This window comes from Ischnura elegans, chromosome 1 (assembly GCF_921293095.1).
Source record: "Ischnura elegans chromosome 1, ioIscEleg1.1, whole genome shotgun sequence".
NCBI classification, from domain to species: Eukaryota; Metazoa; Arthropoda; class Insecta; order Odonata; family Coenagrionidae; genus Ischnura; species Ischnura elegans.
In genome coordinates, this window is record NC_060246.1 from 136,784,514 (window position 1) to 136,803,259 (window position 18,746).

General features: G+C 39.4%; 1 protein-coding gene across 1 annotated transcript; it reads right to left on the bottom strand.

Moving 5' to 3' along the window:
• Positions 1-10,268: 10,268 nt before the first annotated feature.
• Positions 10,269-13,030, bottom strand: LOC124164942 (trypsin-2-like). The gene is made up of 4 exons (XM_046542212.1): positions 12,899-13,030; positions 11,821-11,937; positions 10,542-10,679; positions 10,269-10,415 (listed from the first exon to the last, which is right to left on the bottom strand). Exons 1-4 carry the CDS (start codon positions 13,028-13,030, stop codon positions 10,269-10,271), a joined length of 534 nt encoding a protein of 177 aa, XP_046398168.1.
• Positions 13,031-18,746: the final 5,716 nt, after the last annotated feature.

Here is an 18,746-nt window from a genome sequence, read left to right on the forward strand (position 1 = left end):
ACTAGAGATTTCGGGGCCCTTCCGGGGTGTATGGAAAAAATCTTCTCAGGACAAATGGTGGTCCTCCCCTGGAAAATTTTGAGAATATTGATGTTGAAAATGTGATTTATAGGACTATAAAACAGTAATTCTGTATGTGTATTTATTGTAAGTTATCTATTTAGACTATCTTACTCGTTTTTGATACCTCTTTTAAAGGCTCAATATTTGTACCTCCCCTCCCCCCCCCGTAGCTACGCCACTGGCCATATAGCTACACAGAGTGGTAACAAGGTCAGAATCTAATGTTGTTCAGTTTCCAGAGGTGACCGTGATAGAGGGGATGAATCTTAAGGGCAAGCATATTTTTGGAGGGAGTGAAATTATAATAATCTATTGAATGTCGGTATGGTATGGAATTTGGAGGAGGCGACTGACAGCTGAGGTCATTTGCGCCATGAGGGAAGGGTATGGAAGGGAGGGTGGAGAGAAACCCGGCATCTGCTCTTAACAAAAGGCCCCAAGGGGACCACAGTGTAACGGACGGAGTGTTGCGATTGAAACTCCACACAGCATTGAAGCAGGGATCGGGTAGTCTCTGAAAATTTGCTGCCTCCGCTGGGATTTGAGCCCGAGCCCATGGCGTTGGAAGCTAACACTCAAGACACCACACCAACACGATGCCCTCTGTTGAATATCATTTACTGTTAACTTTTAGTATACTTGCACTCAATTACAGACAACATTTCCTTCTTAGACAATAGCTTCAACAAAATATTCGTGGCGATTCAGCAGCAAAAATGTGTGCGAGTTTTCTTCAAGAGCTTCATTTGCTCAGAATGGTACAGTACGATGGAAACGTACGTAGCTACAGTGGTTGAAAATTGGATTGGATGAATTAATATGCAAAAGGGTTAACATTTATAATTTTTCGCTGCGAATAAAACGAGAGATAGGCAATAGGTCAAAAAAGTAAAAAAATATGGGTCACTTCATTTTTAAAATATCAATAACAATAGAAAGCCTTTCCCTTGGGCTACAACCTTGTCGCATTGGAAAGGCTTTCATGTTTCTATGACACCTAGAGCTGCACTGGTAGGATTAATTCTAAATTATTCCTGGTAGGGTCACCCATGCCTGATAGGTCAAAGGGTAGGACGACAGGTAGTCCATGTGATGGTGTCACGTAAAAAACGCTGTTGGAATGGAAGTGGGAAACCCTACCAACTATCTCTTCCCTAAAATTATGGAGTACAATGAAATGAGCCTCGTAATCTCATCGACCGGGACCCATCCGCAAAGGGCGGGCGTCGGTCACGGCAGTGAGGTCGGCAAGGTCCTCGGGGTCGTAAACATGTGAAATCCTTGCATAGACTTATCATCATCACCAGCAGCAGCAGCAATGAAGAAAGAAGAAAAGAAGACCAAGAAGATGAAGGAGAAGAAGTCAGCTATAAATGTAGGGACTTGGAATGTGAGGACAATGATGAGGGTGGGGAAGTTAGAAAATATCAAAAGGGAAATGGATAAAGGGTGGATAGATATCTTAGGATTATGCGAGGTGAGGTGGAGGGATGGGGGACTATTGGAGTGATGGTTATCGGTTTATATATAGTGGTGGGGAGGAAAGCCAGCGAGGGGTAGCTTTAGTATTAAACGGGAAGATGGGTAAGTGTGTGGTAGGTATAGACCAGGTAGGTGATAGGTTTCTGGTGGTAGAAATTGAGGCGCGGCCCACCAACCTTATAGTGGTTCAAGTTTACATGCGCACTAGCAATGATAGGGAGGAAGAAGTAGATGAGGTGTATGAACAACTCGAGGAAATAATTAGAGACACACCAGGTAAGAAAAATCTGGTAGTGATGGGGGACTGGAACGCCTCAGTCGGGGAATTGACACGAAATAGGAGATTTGGACTAGGAATACGGAACGACAGGGGAGAGAAAGCAGCAGAATTTTGCAGGAGAAGCAAATTATTTATCACAAGCTCGTGGTTCACTCATCATCATAAAGGGCGAAGGTACTCATGGAAAAGTCTGGGGAATGTGGGGAGATATCAAGTGGACTACATTATGGTAAGACAGAGTTTTAGAAATAGTGTGGAAAACTCGCGCATCTTCCCTACAGCGGATGTGGATTCAGACCACAGCCCAGTGCCCATGAAATGCGACATAAGTTTCAAACGACTTACGAAAGTTAGGAAGACGAAGAAATGGAATTTAGAAGGGCTGAAGGGGACTATGAGGAGAGAATATCAGGAACTAGTGGACAATGGTATCCGGGAGATTGGAAGTACACAGCCTGTACAGGAAGGGTGGCATAATATTAAAATGGGAGTAGTCAAAGCGGCGGAGAAGTCAATTGGCTATATTGAAAGCAGAAGGATATAGAAGTCTTGGGTCACGGAGGCAATGGTAAAAGAAATGGAGGAGAGAAGGAAGTGGAAGAACGTGGACACAGAGCAGGGCAAAAGAATGTATAGGGAACTAAAAAATCGATTACGACGCGAAACTAAGAAGGCAAGGAAGGCTTGGTGGAAAAGACTATGAGGAAATGGAAAAGTTCCAGAACGATGGAGAAGTAGGCGCGTTGTACGCCGAAGTTGAGTTGCTATCGGGCGCAGAAGAGGACAAGCCATCTCTAAAATTAAGGCTAAAGATGGGAAGATGCTAACCGAGCGAGAAGAGGTACAGACAAGATGGAAGGAATACGTGGAGGATCTGTATGATGGAAGAAACAGACCGGAGAGGTTGACTTTAGAGGAGGAAAGTGCAGTGGAGGAGGATAATATTGGGCCGAGGATATTAGAGTTGGAAATAGAGAGAGCATTTCGTGATATGAAGGCTAGGAAAGCCGTAGGCGTGGAAAATTTCCTTGTGAGCTTCTGAAGAATCTAGGGAAGGATAGTAAGAAAAGGTTTTTCGATCTAGTACGCAGGATCTAGGAGGGATGTTGGCCGGAGGATTTCGTGAAGACGGTTTTAATTCCGCTTCCGAAAAAGAAGCAGAAAGCTGTGGAATGCGGAGATTATAGGACAATCAGTTTAATGTCGCATGCGGCGAAAGTGGTACTGAGGATATTGAACAGACGAATAGAGGCGAAAGCAAACAAGTATTTGGGCGGAGATCAGTTTGGTTTTAGAAAAGGGAAGTCAACTCGTGATGCAATTGCAATAATGAGGTCCCTGGTGGAGAGGAGCCTTGAATATGAGCAGGACGTATATGCCTGTTTCGTGGATTTTGAAAAAGCATTTGATATGGGTGAAATGGGTAAAGTTAATGGATATCCTCAAGAGAAAAGGTGTAGATTGAAGGTATAGACGGCTAATTCGTAATCCATATATGACCCAGACTGCGCAAGTGAGGGTAGCGGACGGAGAATATGGGTGGGCAAGCATTGGACGAGGTGTGATGCAAGACTGTCCTCTATCGCCGCTGCTTTTTAACGTAGCGTTGAGGAGATAGTAAGAGAAGCGTGGGACGAGTTGGGAGCTGGAGTGAAAGTGGGAGGAATTATGTTTAAATCGGTAAGGTTCGCGGATGATCAGGCGCTGATTAGGCAGTCAGCGAGGGGACTGCAGGCTCTAGTAGATGCGTTAGACGAGCGGTGCGAGGAGTATGGGATGAGGATTAATCACAAGAAGACTAAGGTAATGCGGTTTTGTAAAGTATTGCGAGCGAGGAATGTGAGACTCAAGATAATAGTAGGTGGGGAAAAACTTGAGCAGGTCGAGCAATCCATCAACTATTTGGGCAGCACATTAGAGGAAAACGGACACAGTAGCAAGGACATCAGGAAGCGGATTGCACTAGCAATGGAGGCGTTGATGAACAGGAAGGAGCTTCTGAGAGGAATATTATGTAAGAGTTTAAAGAAAAGGTGAGAGAAGAGTTCGATCTGGAGTGTAGCTCTCTTCGGTGCGGAAACGTAGACACTGAGGAAAAAAGACGAGAGAAGATTGGAGGCATTTGAGATGTGGCTATGGAGAAGAATGGGGAATGTGAAATGGACGGAGAGGAAAAGTAGCGACAAAGTGCTGGATATGGTTGGCCAGGAGAGGCAGCTTTTAGATGAGATACGGAGGAGACCGAAGGTATGGATGGGAGGAGTACTTAGCGGGGAGGGGATGTTGAAAATAGTGTTAGAGGGTAGAATGCTAGGGAAACGAGGGAGGGAAAGGAAAACAATAGGATTTGTAGATAGATTGAAAGGGAGTAGGCCTTACAGTGAATATAAGAAGGCAGTCCTGGAAGGGAAGGGAGGCTCCCAGATCACTTCTTTAGTACTCCATGGAAGCCGACCTTAATCGGTTGAGTACTATAATAATAATAATAACAAGAATCATGAGGGTTCAAGGCGAACCCTCTTAAGGATACAACACACCGGGGCCGGGACCCAAGCCCGAGACTTATACGCCCGATCACCCGGGGAGGGGCTGGAGAGGAAGGAAAAAGGATAGGGGCGCCGCCGCGATGGGAGCCCGCCGACGCCTCTGGGAAAGGATAGGAAGGGAGGGACGGGGAAAAACACCTTAACGCTAACGAGCGAAAAGGGCCCACTAAATAGCGAAACCAAGCATACGCAATTAATTTTCTACCAATTCTGGTAGATTTTCCTATGAGGAAGAAAAATCTATCGATCGAATCGGTAGATAATAATTATAACAATAGGAAACAAAAATTGGCGAAAGACCCTACTATAGGGAGAGTTCATTTTATAATACTTACTAGATGTGGCATCTTGGAGGGAAGCCAGTACAATCAACACAACCCACTTCATTGCTACTGACTAACCTATCCGGAGATGGAACTAATGTGCAATATCCAATGGGACGGGAATTTTATATACATGATCATAACGCGGCCTTCCAACGCTGTGCCGTATTTGCACAGGTGCTGGGTTGCGGGCTGATATGTGTCCGCGAAGCAGGAATTCAATGCCTCCGAAATTTCGTTTTTTTTCTCTTTCTTTATCAGAGTAATGCGGCGCGATTTGAACCCTATTGCTCTCATGCATACACTCAGTCCTTCACACATAATGGACGCTTACAAGTATTATTAAAATGGAAAATGAATCTGTCAAATTAAATCCAATGCAATTCAACCAAATCGACTTGAAATTTGGCATAATAGGTTTTTTTTTTTGGGTGGCTAATTACGATTGTGTGGTCAAGTAATAATGCTTTTCAATACCAAACCGGTGGAAAAACTAGTGAAGTCTTGAAAATTGTGAAATTCTCTATTTATTCCTCAGCTTAAAGGACTATTGCCACGGACTGTGGATGCTTCCCGTTGGCATAAAATGTCCATGTTCTTATGTTCATTGCTACCATCTTCTTCTCCATCTTCTTGAACTCTTTCCTTCTTTCTTGGACGCTACAGGTAATGATGAGAAGTCTCTGTAAAGGCTGTTTTACACGGGGCACGGAATTGCGCCGTTTAGAACTGCATTAATTTCTAAAATGGCGTGGAATTGGGCGAATGAATGAACGAAATTTGAACAGGGGCTATTTTGTCATCTCATATCCACGCATCCTCGCATGTGTTCTAGCAATTCACCACTTTACACGACGCAATTTTGACTGCGCCTTCGGACACACGTCAGATTGTGCAAGTACGTGCCCCGTGTAAAACGGCCTTTAGGGTTTCGCATGTTAACGACCTCGAAGACCTTGCCGACCTCCCTGCCATGAACGACACCCGCCTGTTACGGACGGATCCCTTTCGATGAGATTCCGAGGCACATTTGATTGTACTCTATGTTTTCAAATAATGTCTCCAACTTCCATACCAACAGTATTTTTCACGCGACACCATCACGTAGGCTACCTCTCGTCTGGCTCATACTCTTCGATCTACGTGGCATGGGTGGCCGTACCGGGAATAATTTAGAATTAATTCCGCCAATGCAGCTCTAAGGTCTATGAAACGCGCTAATCTTTCAACCGCGTTAAAGTTGTAACCTTAAGAAAAGGTTGATTTACGTGGATGAGTTATGTAATGCAGGGGCGCAGCTGGGGGTGTTTAGGTGCAACTAATACCGGGGTGTGTGGGAGTATGGAATAACCACCAGGATAAGCAGTAGTTGCGACATTACTAAATTGCGGAATTTTAAGATAAATGGTTCAAAATGGTGAGTTTTACGGCTTTCTGAGGGATGATTTATTAATCCTTACACTATTCTATTAGTAGTATCAATACAACTAAGTACGTAAAGCAGTAAGCAAATTGGATTATACTTATTATAAATTTCTTTGACAATGAGTTCTGGGGGGGGGGTTATTCCCCAAACCACCCCCTCGCTACTGATGTAATGTATTTGGGATCACATCGTCACCGTTACAGGTGCTACCATGGATGTTCTTACCATTTTTTGCATTAAATGGACAGGTTTCAAAGTTTGTTCAGCCCAGTTAACGAAATGATGTGTAAAAAGTTATGGTCGATTTCATCACGCCGATTAGCCGAGAGATATCGCTCTTCCCCATTGCGTCTGGGGAGAGGAAAAAATCATAAACGAGCCCATCCTTGAAATATGAAGGTCTATGTCACCTAGCATCTAATTTTCCTCACGCTAACCGTGACACAATTTTTCGTAACGTGCTCTAATTTTCCGTTATCGCCCCGAATTTCCTACCCTTGCGTTTCATTACAAACGTATCATGCAATTCTATCTGGCGTTATATCGACAATCGACATTACTCTGCTGTTTGATAGCAGTTAATGGGCTATTTGACCATTTAAATGTTCTCAAGTAACTCCATATTGATAGCAGTGAAGATTTCTTGGGTCTCACACCGAGTGAGGTCCTCCATATCTCCTTTCGACGTTTCTATGATCAACTCGTCCAATGTCGTCAGGGATTCAGGAATTTAATTTGGAACCGAGGACGACGACGATGGACGAGTTGCCCATTGAAACGTCGGAAGGAGATATTGAGGACCTTATCCGGTGCGCGACTCCGGAAATCTTCACTGCAATTGCTCGCCGGAAAAACAGATATTGCTCCAAAATTATATATTCTTCGTGTAGATATGATTAAAAAACTTCAATCCCGAATTAGTAATTAGCCTGTACGCAGCTATTTTCCGATTGCACACCGCGTAACGTTTCTCGTATTTTGGCCACGAAGTAATGGGAAATATACCAAATTAGTACTTGGGGCAGATCCAAAACGCATCTGTAGCTGTAATAATTCGAGAAATCTAAGCTAGGCAAGAAATTTAAGCTAGGAAATACCTGCGTGTAATCTCCACGGAGTTGCCAGTCAGCTAAGCAGACACGCGAGAAGAGACGCACCCACAACGTCAAACATTTTTTCAATGTGTTTCGCGAGTTCAAAATTCTCCGAAGGCCAAATTTTGCTTTCAAAATTCATCTGGATTATGCGAAAAATCCACTTGGAAAAAGTCAATTTCCTCAACCGGGATTCGAATCCCGGTCAAGGCGGATGTTTTTTTCTCTGTGGATTTTTTGCACGATTTTGGGAATTGCGGATGACTCCTAAAAGTTATCACCGTGCTCAGTCCCGGTAAACTTAAAATTCAGTTGGATTGTTAGTTATGCCACATTGATCTGAAATTAATTTTTGTTCGGCATTTTGATCGGGAAGTAACATAATCCTGAGCTGTGTATTGGAACCAGCTCTTACACTTTTCCTGTAATGCGGGCCTTTCCTTAATATATTTAGCGTTAAATGAAAGTATTAAGCCATGTTCACAACATTTTGCATTTCATTTCACTGGCCTACATTCCAAGAAATAATAAATTACCATGTTCACAACAACTTTGCGTGGCATTGCTTGACATATCATGAACCAGATCAAATTAAAATATACATTCCTTCAACAACGGCACAACTCGAGCTTCAGTTCAAGTTGCTGTAAACCAACAAACGCAGTACACCCATGTCTCGTATAGCGCAATTTCGATTAGCGCAATTTCGATATAGCGCAAATACGTTCCTCGGGGAAACATTGCAACGCAGTGTAGCCTAATCAAAACTCTTGAACGCTCTCGTGATAAAACGTGAACTTGCGCGAAGTACAAACGAAATTTCTATCATTTTACGCATATTAATGTTATTGCTTGCCTCAAAGCTTCTTTTTTGTTTATATATTAATCGAAATCTATTGCTGTGCAATGGCCAAAAGTATTACTCGTCATTGGGTCCAGATAGCCGGCTTACCGAAGTAATTTATCTCGTCTCTTTAACAGAATGATAATAAATAATTTAGATCGTTAATTAAGCGTGAGGCTAGTGGAAATGATTTTTTTCCAGCAATACGGTTTGAGACGTATTTTTGCCGTCATAGGTTATCGGGCGATTGACTTCCAGGTAGAGCGTCTACGCCGTCTACGCTGAAGCCTTCAAGGTCATCGGTATTCACGGGGGAGAAATGGAGCGGTGGCCGAGTTGCGCATGAATAGCATCAACACATATAAGGGTCGGCTATAGAGTCTCAAACACAATGGCTTCGTTCCCTCCCCGCAGTCTTAGGCCTTCTGCGTCTCAGGAATACAGTTCAGCAGTGGAAGGTGATTTAGATAGAGCCATACAGAGTAAAAACCAAGAGAATATGGCAAAAAATTGGAATGCGTGTAGAAAAATCAAGAATTTATCAATAAAAACTATAAACCTAGAAGAGGAATTTAAAGAGGTCAATTGCTTTGAAAATGGAGAGCGTCAAAGCGATATTGCGCGGAAGTTTAAACGTACGATGCCTTATTCAGAATAAAGACGAAGTTAAAACATCAGTGACCTCAGCCGCACCAACTTCAACCAAGCGGTCTACACATACGGAAAGTTCATAGAGAATCAGTACAAAAAGACGGGAGTGGTAATCGCTCAGAGACATTTAGTGAAAGCTCCGGTTGGTTCCAGCATTTAAACGGCAAGCAGGTATTTTCAGTGCGGCGATATCAGGTGAATATGCAAGTGTTGATAGCGCAGTCACCGCAACATTTTCTGATGAACTCCAAGCTGTGATTGAAAGTGGCTCCTTTCCCCCTCAACTAGTTTTTAGTGTTGACGAGACGATATTGTTTTGGAAAAGAATGCAATCTCGTTCATTCATTTTCAGGGAAGGAAAACCTGGGTCAGGTTTCAAGGCATTTAAAGACTGTTTCACGTAGCTGCTAATGACTCGGAGGACTTCAAATTAAAATTATTTATCATTCATAAACTCCGCTAGCTATGAAATGGCATTCAAAGTAGCATTTTCCTGTCATTTCGATGAGCGACAAAAGGGCCTGGGTGACACAATAGTTGTTTTTAGACTAGTTTGAAAAATCGTCAACTGCCGGCAACGCATTACGATCCCCTGAGATAGCAGATGTTAGCCTACCCGCACGACAGGAGGGAATTTCAAAAGCACGTAAGAATTTTTTTTAACGTGAATAAAAGTCTTTGAATGCGTGCATACTATCTTTAAAGATGTTTTAAACTATAAAAGTTTATATAAATAATGTTTTCTAAGGCTTTTTATGGGAATATAGATGTTTTAGAGGAAATTCAATACCCAAGACCTATCCTACCAGGAACGCATCCCTATCTTCCCAATGATAAAACACTCTCGTATAACGCAAATTCGTATAGCGCAAAGACCCCGAGGAACGCATCCCTTGCGCTATACGAGACATGGGTGTAATTGAGTTTTCAGCTCCATTTGAACGCCACGTTGAGCCAAAGTGAGCAAGGCTTTAAATACAGCACTCGAAAAGATTATTTTAAATTAAAATAAGATATCAAACGTTCTTCAGCCGAGGACTGGGGTAATAACGTGATCATAAATATTAGATAGATTCTTATTTATATATCACTTAATTTTATTTCAATTCATCCTTTTCTGTATGGAATCTCATAACAATGCAATTTGATTGCAAATAACATGGTGTCATTACAATTTTCAAGCTTATTAATAAATAGGTAATAAATAAAATAAATTATCATACATAAATACGCACATAAGCAAATGTTTCACGTTGAAATTTTGGCCAGTATGAGCAAGCATCACGATTATCGGTTGACTTAGGAAAAATTCACTTACTCAGCAAAAAAAAATTTATACCATAGTGATGCACCTTTTCTCCATTTTTCGGTGAAAGAGATTTGTTTCCTTCACATTTCTACCACAATTCTAAACTATACATTTTATATTCACGAATACGTCTTGGAGACACTTTTCGGGATCTACAGTTTCTTCCATTTTTGTACTTGTTTAAATAAATTATCAGATCATTATGCTTCATCCCTATCTGCATCCATCACCACTCTCACAATGCACTATCTCAAACTCCAGAGTTTTTCCTAATCCAGGATCTATAAGCTGCAACTTCCGTGTATACTCCCGGGCGTCCTGGACTACCGCACTCCTTTCCCCAGGATACAATTCCATGTTGAATTCCTTTTATCACAAGAGGACCTCCTGAATCACCCTGAAACGAAAACAATGCATTGCCGTATAAGTATTTCATCCCCACTTTTTAAATTTGTTAAATAATTTGTAAAATAACCCGGAAGAAATTGAATCTTGAGCATTCAAAGTTGGTTCTCGCACTCACCTGGCAGGCATCAATTCCTCCTTCCGGGTACCCGGCACAGATCTCATTGTCAGGAATCTGAAGAGCAGAGAAACAGTCTTTTTTGCTCACTATCGGCATGGTTGCTTTGAGGAGATGTTTACTGGTTTGTCCACGGTACTGAAAGAGTAATAAAAAATGCAATAAATACTCATGAAGTTTCCTAAGCAATCGTTATTGGAATGCAAATTGTGAAGCCTAGCGTATGGAAAAGTGGAGCCTTCAACCAAAGGCCGTGAAAAAAACCGCGTTTCGTCATTAAACTTAGGGCTAAGAATAAGATTTATTGACATCTGATAGATTCCCCTGTAGTGGCCGAGGAGGACCACGTTTTAAAATATAGAAATGCCCATTCCAGTTCTAATGGAAAAAGTTAGTGTAAAACTTCTGTGAAATTATTTTTTGGAACGAACCAATGGCTTGCGCTCATTTATTTGAACTCGGAGAATTAATATTTTGGTTCCGTTGGAATACTTTTTTTTTAGATTTCCAAGTGGAGTGTTATATCCCACATCTAACTACCGAGTTCATTTCATTATATCGTTCTTGATATACCGTATGTGAAGTCTTGCGTGTGGAAAGGTAGATAAGATAAGATAAGATAAAGATAAAGATATTTATTTCACTGTCCCAAAATATTACAACATATGCATACATTAACAGTGAAATTAGACACCCCTTAAGGTGAGTCTTGATTAGGGGTTGCCATTACATACAAATAAGGCAATGCTCGGCAGTACATTTTATAATAACCTTTAAACAAAAGTGGCTCTTCTATGAGTCCTTCATAGAAACATTGGTCCATGTGCATTGGACATTGGATTGGTGCATGTAGAGCTATTAAACAACAGCCGTGAAAAAACCCACAGCACCTACTGGGCTAAGAGTAATAATTTATTGACATCTTATAGATTTTAATGTAGAGGCCGAAGAGAACTTTTGATTCCAATTATGGATATGCAAATTCCCATTCTAATGGCAAATATTTAGTACATAACATCTATCAAAGTGTAATTTTTTTTAGTTAAGCAATGGATTGTGTCCCTTCATTAGGAATCCGTAAAATCATTCTTAGCTCCGTTGGGCATGGATGAGCTATCTTAGATAACCATGTGGGGTGTGATTCCCACATCTATAATTTATTTTAATTTACTATTAAAATATATAAAATTCCGGAGGGCGTATTCATAATAAACTCTCGAATTGAAAAATACGATAATATTTTAATATTTTGGATAGAAAAAAAATGGAATATACGTACCTCTGTTGTTCCCCATCCTGTGACTGTTGCTTTGCTTCCGGCCGGAGTGTGGGAGTCTTCTTCTGCCAGACTTACTGAGGCGACAGTTTTGTTGTCCAAAGTGAAAGGCGGGGAAACCTAAAATCACATTAAAAATATCGAATGAGATTTTTTCGCACGCTCCGCTCCAAACTCACGTAGCTTTCGCTGCTACTCCTTTTCCAAATCACATTATGCATTTTGCGACATATTTAGATTTAGAAACAGCGTAAGATCAAAAATCTTTCCTTTTTAAGTGTATCTTATACGTAAAAGACTGGATGATTTTACGAAATTATCACCACGCTCGAGTCCCAAAAGAATACATTTAGTGAATCTAAATGTTAAAAGTCTTTCACAGATGGGTTAAAAATATTTTCTCCGATATCTTTTCTAGGTAGCTTCATGCGATATTTTGAATTCAGGACCTTAACATCAAATATATGATCCAGTGGGAATATCAGCTCCTTTCCGGTAAAGGAAACCGCGGAGAATTCTTAAATAACGGCTATAATCGAGGTGCCTAGAGAGGTTATAATAACTCTTGCCATTCAACATTTTCTACCTTTCCGTGTCCCAAAAGGTACTTATACCGTTGACCACACTTGCTTGGCGAGATAATGCTATTTGGTGATTATAATATCATGAAAAATTTGGAAAAGAACATAAAATATTGTGTTGAACTTCTAAATGCTCATTTGTAACCCACACTGAGAAAAAAATGAACTCAATTTCATCCTTGTACATGCGTGTAATAAACAAAGTGGGGTTGAAATCTTTGAAATAATGCGCAGATCTCACATTTGAATCATTTTTCATCCTCACAAAGTCGTATGATAAATTTATGCGATCAAATCAACTCTTCTTGTGGTTAATTGATGCGTAATAAGTTGTTAAATTGTTACCCAGGCCGGTAAATATGTTTATTTCTGAAATATACCAGATTTAGGATTCGTGCGTCATATATGATATATGAAACCCAACCATAGTAATAGTGTGAGATAGCCGTGTAATAGTGTTCAGATCATCATTTAGAATGTTTGATGAAATATTCCGTTACCTTGAATAGTGCGACGTCGTCGTAGTACTGTCCAGAGGATTTTCTCCCAAATGTTGGATGGGCTTTCATTTCCGTTGCTCTGTGCAGAGTGCCTCCTTCATCCCACTGTAGACTTCCAGCCCGGAATGTCATGGCATCTGCTGGGTATGACCTGTTTTCATGTAATAAGAAGGAATTATAAGTTTTGTGCATTTTATAATATTGCTATGCTTGGGACATTTCGATACCGTGAATACAAATCACCTTGATATTATACACAATCTCTGATTCTGCTGAGTTGGATATGATAAATGTAAAGACTCATTTGCATGAGTGCGTTGGAATGTTAATAATTATTAAGCAGTTGTTTTTCGATAAAAATTAGAAAGCATAGATGGTCTAAGAACAACAGTTCAAATTTATGATCAAATTTCGGCACTGAGTAATTAATCTTTAGTACAAAGAAATTTATATCGATAAATTTGGATAGTCTTCAATTTGAAGGTATAAGATAAATCAAAGTTTACGAAGAATTTTGCGGGTGGTAAAGTTACAGCAAAGTATAAGAATTTGAAGTCTTAATTTAGTCATAAATTGATTTGATTGACTTACGAAGTGCAATGTGCAGCTGTGAGCACCCACTCCTTATCGATGATTGTACCGGCACAATGTAGATGAGTTCCGTATCTTAGCATCGTTACCTGTTATAAAAAAATAATGCTATTTGTAAAAATTTGAAAGTTTTTGGCATTGACGATATTTCATACCGCCTTCATGACTTGCTAAAATATTTTAATGATGACTTACAATGAATGGAAATTCTCCCTCAGATGCTAATGTTCCGCCTAAGATTCGACCATTTCGTTCACCTGATGTCAGATTCAATGGTACACCTGAAACGGAGAGTTATAATGTTCAATTAAAGACAATTATTTTTGACCGGATAAAAATACAAAGTGATGTAACAACTTAGTTGCCTAGCATGTAATCAAATGCACGATTGTTTCGACCGGCAATCTCTTTTACGTAAATTTATTTTAATTGCTTTCACGAGGTAGAAAGTCTTAAGCAGATGATTCTAGCTTCCCAATCCGCAATTAGATTCGTGTCCTTACCACTTGTGGCTGGTGAAAGAGAAGCCAAAGCGAACAGAATAATCCACTTCATCTTGAGGTTCTGTCTGTCCTATTCCAGGGATGGAATTGATGTGCCTATCACGCCCAGAAATCAATTTATATATTCCATCCAACGGAACTTTTTTTGATGAAGTTCTCTTAGTTTGGGTTCCGATAGGTTGTAAAACTGATATGAGCCGAGCCCTACTTTTTTCTTTCCCACGGGATATGGGTAAAAAATGGCATCATCAACTATATTTTTTTATATGTAAGTGAGTAAATAATATCGTTTGATATTTTTTCCAGCAAAACTTTGATAAGGATTTGAGGAAATTTGAAAAACTCCATCTCGGTATCTTTTTGCCGAAAATCGCCATTTTAAGGCTGAATGGTTAAAAATGTATCAACCGACAATACTTTACTCACTGTGACTAAATTATATTCTCAGTTGAAATGCATTTTTCAGTTATATGTTTTTATTGGAAATAAGCATTGGTTTCTGTAGTGAGATATAGTCACAATACGTTGATACTTATAACGCTTTTATCCTTTACATATAATGCTTGTGCATCATGAAACGAAATACTATAGTGATGGTAAATTTAAAGTGATGGAAAGATATGAAGAGAAATTAATGAGACGATAATATCAATACGTCTGTACATCTTGACAATGAGCAATGTGCTAAAATATTTTCATCAATTTAGGAGATTATAGGCAATACGGACATATTTATTTCTCTACTTAATTTTACTGAAAATTGCTATTGATTTTATCGTAATCTCATAGTTAGTACAAGAATCGTTGAAAATTAAATATAACAACGTTTAAAAATGCAAAGTGAAATTTCGCTTCAGTGTTATTTTAAAAATAGTATTAAAAATTATATACAAATTTTATTTTTTAATTTTTGTCAAACCGAGAGTTTATTTAAAAAATGGAAATTGGAACGCTTGTTCTAATACCAAAAATGTACGAAGAGTACATAAACAATTTCTGATCCGCTGATTCTATCAATCCGTTGCAAATGGTCAACTAAGTTTTACTATTAAATTTATTTGCTGCTAGAAAAAAATTGAATAACTAAACAGTGACATTAATTCTTGTATCTCTCTAAAACCATGTAATATCAAAAAAATGTTTTCTCAACAGGAAGAAGATCAAGGAGGAGCATTATGAGAAGTATCCGTGGCCTTTATAACAAATAGACTTTGAAATGCTGGTCAATGAAAATAAATTGTATTAATAGGCCAAATTTTCAAAACCTCATAATATTTATGAATTACTTATCCCTCCGAAACTGCTTTTAAAAATACAGTGAAATACTCTCTATTGCTCTGGAAAATAGGGGATTGGGAAGGTCTACCGAAAGTACATATTGTTCCCTTCCCGCAGAACTTAAAAGGCGTTCATGAGAAAGTTGAATAGAATTGAATTGCAGCGATCTATTTTCATTTTCTACGTTAAATTTGATTTGGGGAAGTTTCCTTTTTATTAGAAGATTTGGAGTTTTTCTAATGCAATTTTAAGTACCAACTCGGATGAAACAAATTGAGAGCGTGAGAAGACAAGTAGTACAAGTGATTTTTCTATAAACAGAGTTAGGTACAGAAGTTAAGTATAGAAAGCAAACTTAATCAACCAGATATTTATTAGTGCAATTCCACTCGATATCACCACAGAAAGGAGGCACATTCGTATTCCTTGGCCACCAAGTTTTTGTATATTTATTCTATCAGCTTCTGTACCTATCTCTAACCAGAAAAAAACCACTTGTACCCCTTTTCTTCTCATCCCCTTAATTGATTTTAACGCCCGACGAAATGGTCGACTGGTTGCGTTATATTTTTTATAATAATGTTGATAATAATAAGCATGAAATACAGTGTCAATCTATGTACGTATATAAAAGAGGATGCCTGTTTGTCTGTCCGTTATGAGTTTCCATACGACTGCACGGGTTGCAACCAAAATTTGCCCATAGTTGAATCTCATTCTCCCAAACCCCGTGGTGCTGGTTGCATCCTTTGCGTCATTTTCTCATCAAAGTTTGCCACTTCACGTAAATCAACTCCTGCGGTTGGACATCCTACCAGTTAGGCACACCTATCGACACGCTCTTATGGAAAACGTAAAATTGTTCTATAATAATAAAATCAAAGTTCCCCACCCAAAATCAAGTTTCCCACTTCTCTCGATATTATCCTTCTCGAGCAACGCCGGGAGGCATGTTAGTAAATAATATACGAGAAGTTAAGTGCATTCCTATAAGTAATTTTTCACATCATACTCATTTTTTAAAACGGAATACCTTAAGTACACCAACGGATGAAGTTCGCCACGAAAAAATATTTGACTAAGCCGGGATCCGAACCCGGATCTCCCGATTGCCGGGCAGGTGTGCTAGCCAGTTACACAAACACCTGGCAATCGGAAAATCCGGGTTCGTATCCCGACTAAGTCAAATATTTTTTCATGGCGACCTTCATCCGTTGGTGTATTTAACCATAGAGTAAGTATATTCTTACTCTATGATTTAACTTTGCACCCGTGCGCGTTAATGCGTACAGAGTCACTTTCTCCTGCAGGGTATATCTTATTTTGGAGTAAAATCACTCGAACCCGCGGTTCATGGCCATAGGGGGTACATTCACAATACCCATATGGGGAAATTGTGTGAGGGTTTGGCCCTAACATCGCGCCTCCTATGACTGCGCATACAGAAATTCTTCTTCGCCTCGGAATGAGTCACGGCTTCGGATGATTTTGCGATAAATGATAGCATGGGGAGTCTGCTCTGGGAATCACCGCGTTACCCTTCCTCGAAGCAACGTTTCCCCTCTCTTCTTACCATTGGAGAATCAAGGGCGCGCCCTTGGTGGATCGAAATAGGTCTATGGCGACGTGCGCTCTCAGACTGCCGTCTCTTAACCGTGACACAAATTAGCCGCTATCTCGTGGACCAATTTTTCATGATCGGCAGGAAGTTCGTTTCGTTCATGAAAGATGATATGCGTATCATTCGGACTAATCATTGTGGGAGATATAAGGTAGGGGAGAGGGGAATCCTTCCTGAATCCGTGAGAATATTTTTTTGTACTACAGTCTTCCCATCTTAATTTGCCCCTAGGGCATTTGACATTGCAGAAAATAGGAAACGTGCAAAAATATTTACGCTATAAATAAGTTATATTTAAGTTATAAATACGCATCAGCGAAGGAGACTAGCCACAGTATGGATATTGATTTCTTTCCATAAATTTAATTTGACTTAAAATTAAAATCAAATCGATTGATTATCATTGATTTTATCGTAGTCGTATCACACCTTTTGTATCATAGTTGCCTCTTAAATGTCAGATTTTGATGGATAATATTATGGAATTTTACCTCTGACTGTTTGTGGTATTACTTAAATCTTCCTAGATATTTTGAAACGAATTTAAAATACACAGATTTCCTTGTCGTTAGAACTCTTACCTCTCGACCAGAAAATCCTCAGTTCAAATCTCGTGTGAAGCGTTTAACAGTCCAATGCTCCCATTCGGGAACAGATTTATAAAAAATTCATAAAAATTATATTTCGTATCTGTGACTACTTTTATAGCTTTTGTTGTTTGCTAGTATTTTTTAAGTAAACCGCATGACTTTTGTATACATTGGTCGTTAACTATACATTTTCAAAATTGGTTATTTTCATCACTCTGTGGTGAGTATGCAATTTATTCGATATTTTTCTCAACACTCGCCCTCCAGTAACAAATGATCATTTTTTTCAAATGATCAATATATATATTACGTTGTTATGCTTATTTTATTGGTCAAAATGCAAAATTATATTCGGAACGAAACAGTGCAAGTCTCGCAAGACGTCTATTTGATTAAAATATTATATCCAGGAAATATTACATCGTATATTTAAAAAAATTATTAAAATATTTTTCCAGGAAATATTATATCGTATATTTGATTAAATTGCCTCTTCCGCAAAGTGTGATCGTTCTTCACGGTCATTCTCTCCCGGATTCGAATTTTAAAGTTTCAACAAAAACTGCGAAGGAAGGGGTTGGCTTAGTAAAAATATATGTGTAATTTGGTAATAAAATATTAGTAATTTCACGACTATAATGTGTGAGATTGAAAAAATTTGAACTGTTATAATCCAAGGCAAAACCTCAAATTATGTATTATCATTTTCCGTCCAAATTTCCGATATTTGCCTAGCATATGATGTAATGGTAAAACAACGCACCCAGCAATATAAATTATAAAATTGGATTTACAGTGTAATGTGAAGATTGGACTGCAAAGCTGTAGTTTTTTCTTCGAAGAAAGACAATAATCAGTGCTTTCGCTGCCGTTGAAACTTGATGCTTCTTTGATGAGAGGCCATTTCCTGAAATAAGTTGCATTGCCATTCAGATGAAGTCAATCAAGAAGTTTTGGAAGTTGGAAGAAATAAAAGCACTGCATAGTATAAGTAACTTCGTACACAGTCAGGCGCACGGGTGCAAAGTTATATGTTATGGTTTACTCGTACTCAACGTACTCCGAGGGTATTCCGAACAGAATACACTCGGAGTACGTTGCGGCCCAGGATTTGGCACAGTCTCTGGTTGACATTGAAAATTTTAGGAACCTACTTATCTCACTCGTGATCTTGTCACGAGATAAGTTTCCGTAAGCGCGAAATAGAGATAGGACTGAAAAACACCCGATTTTGGATTGTGGACGAGACAAGTTTTTTGACAATA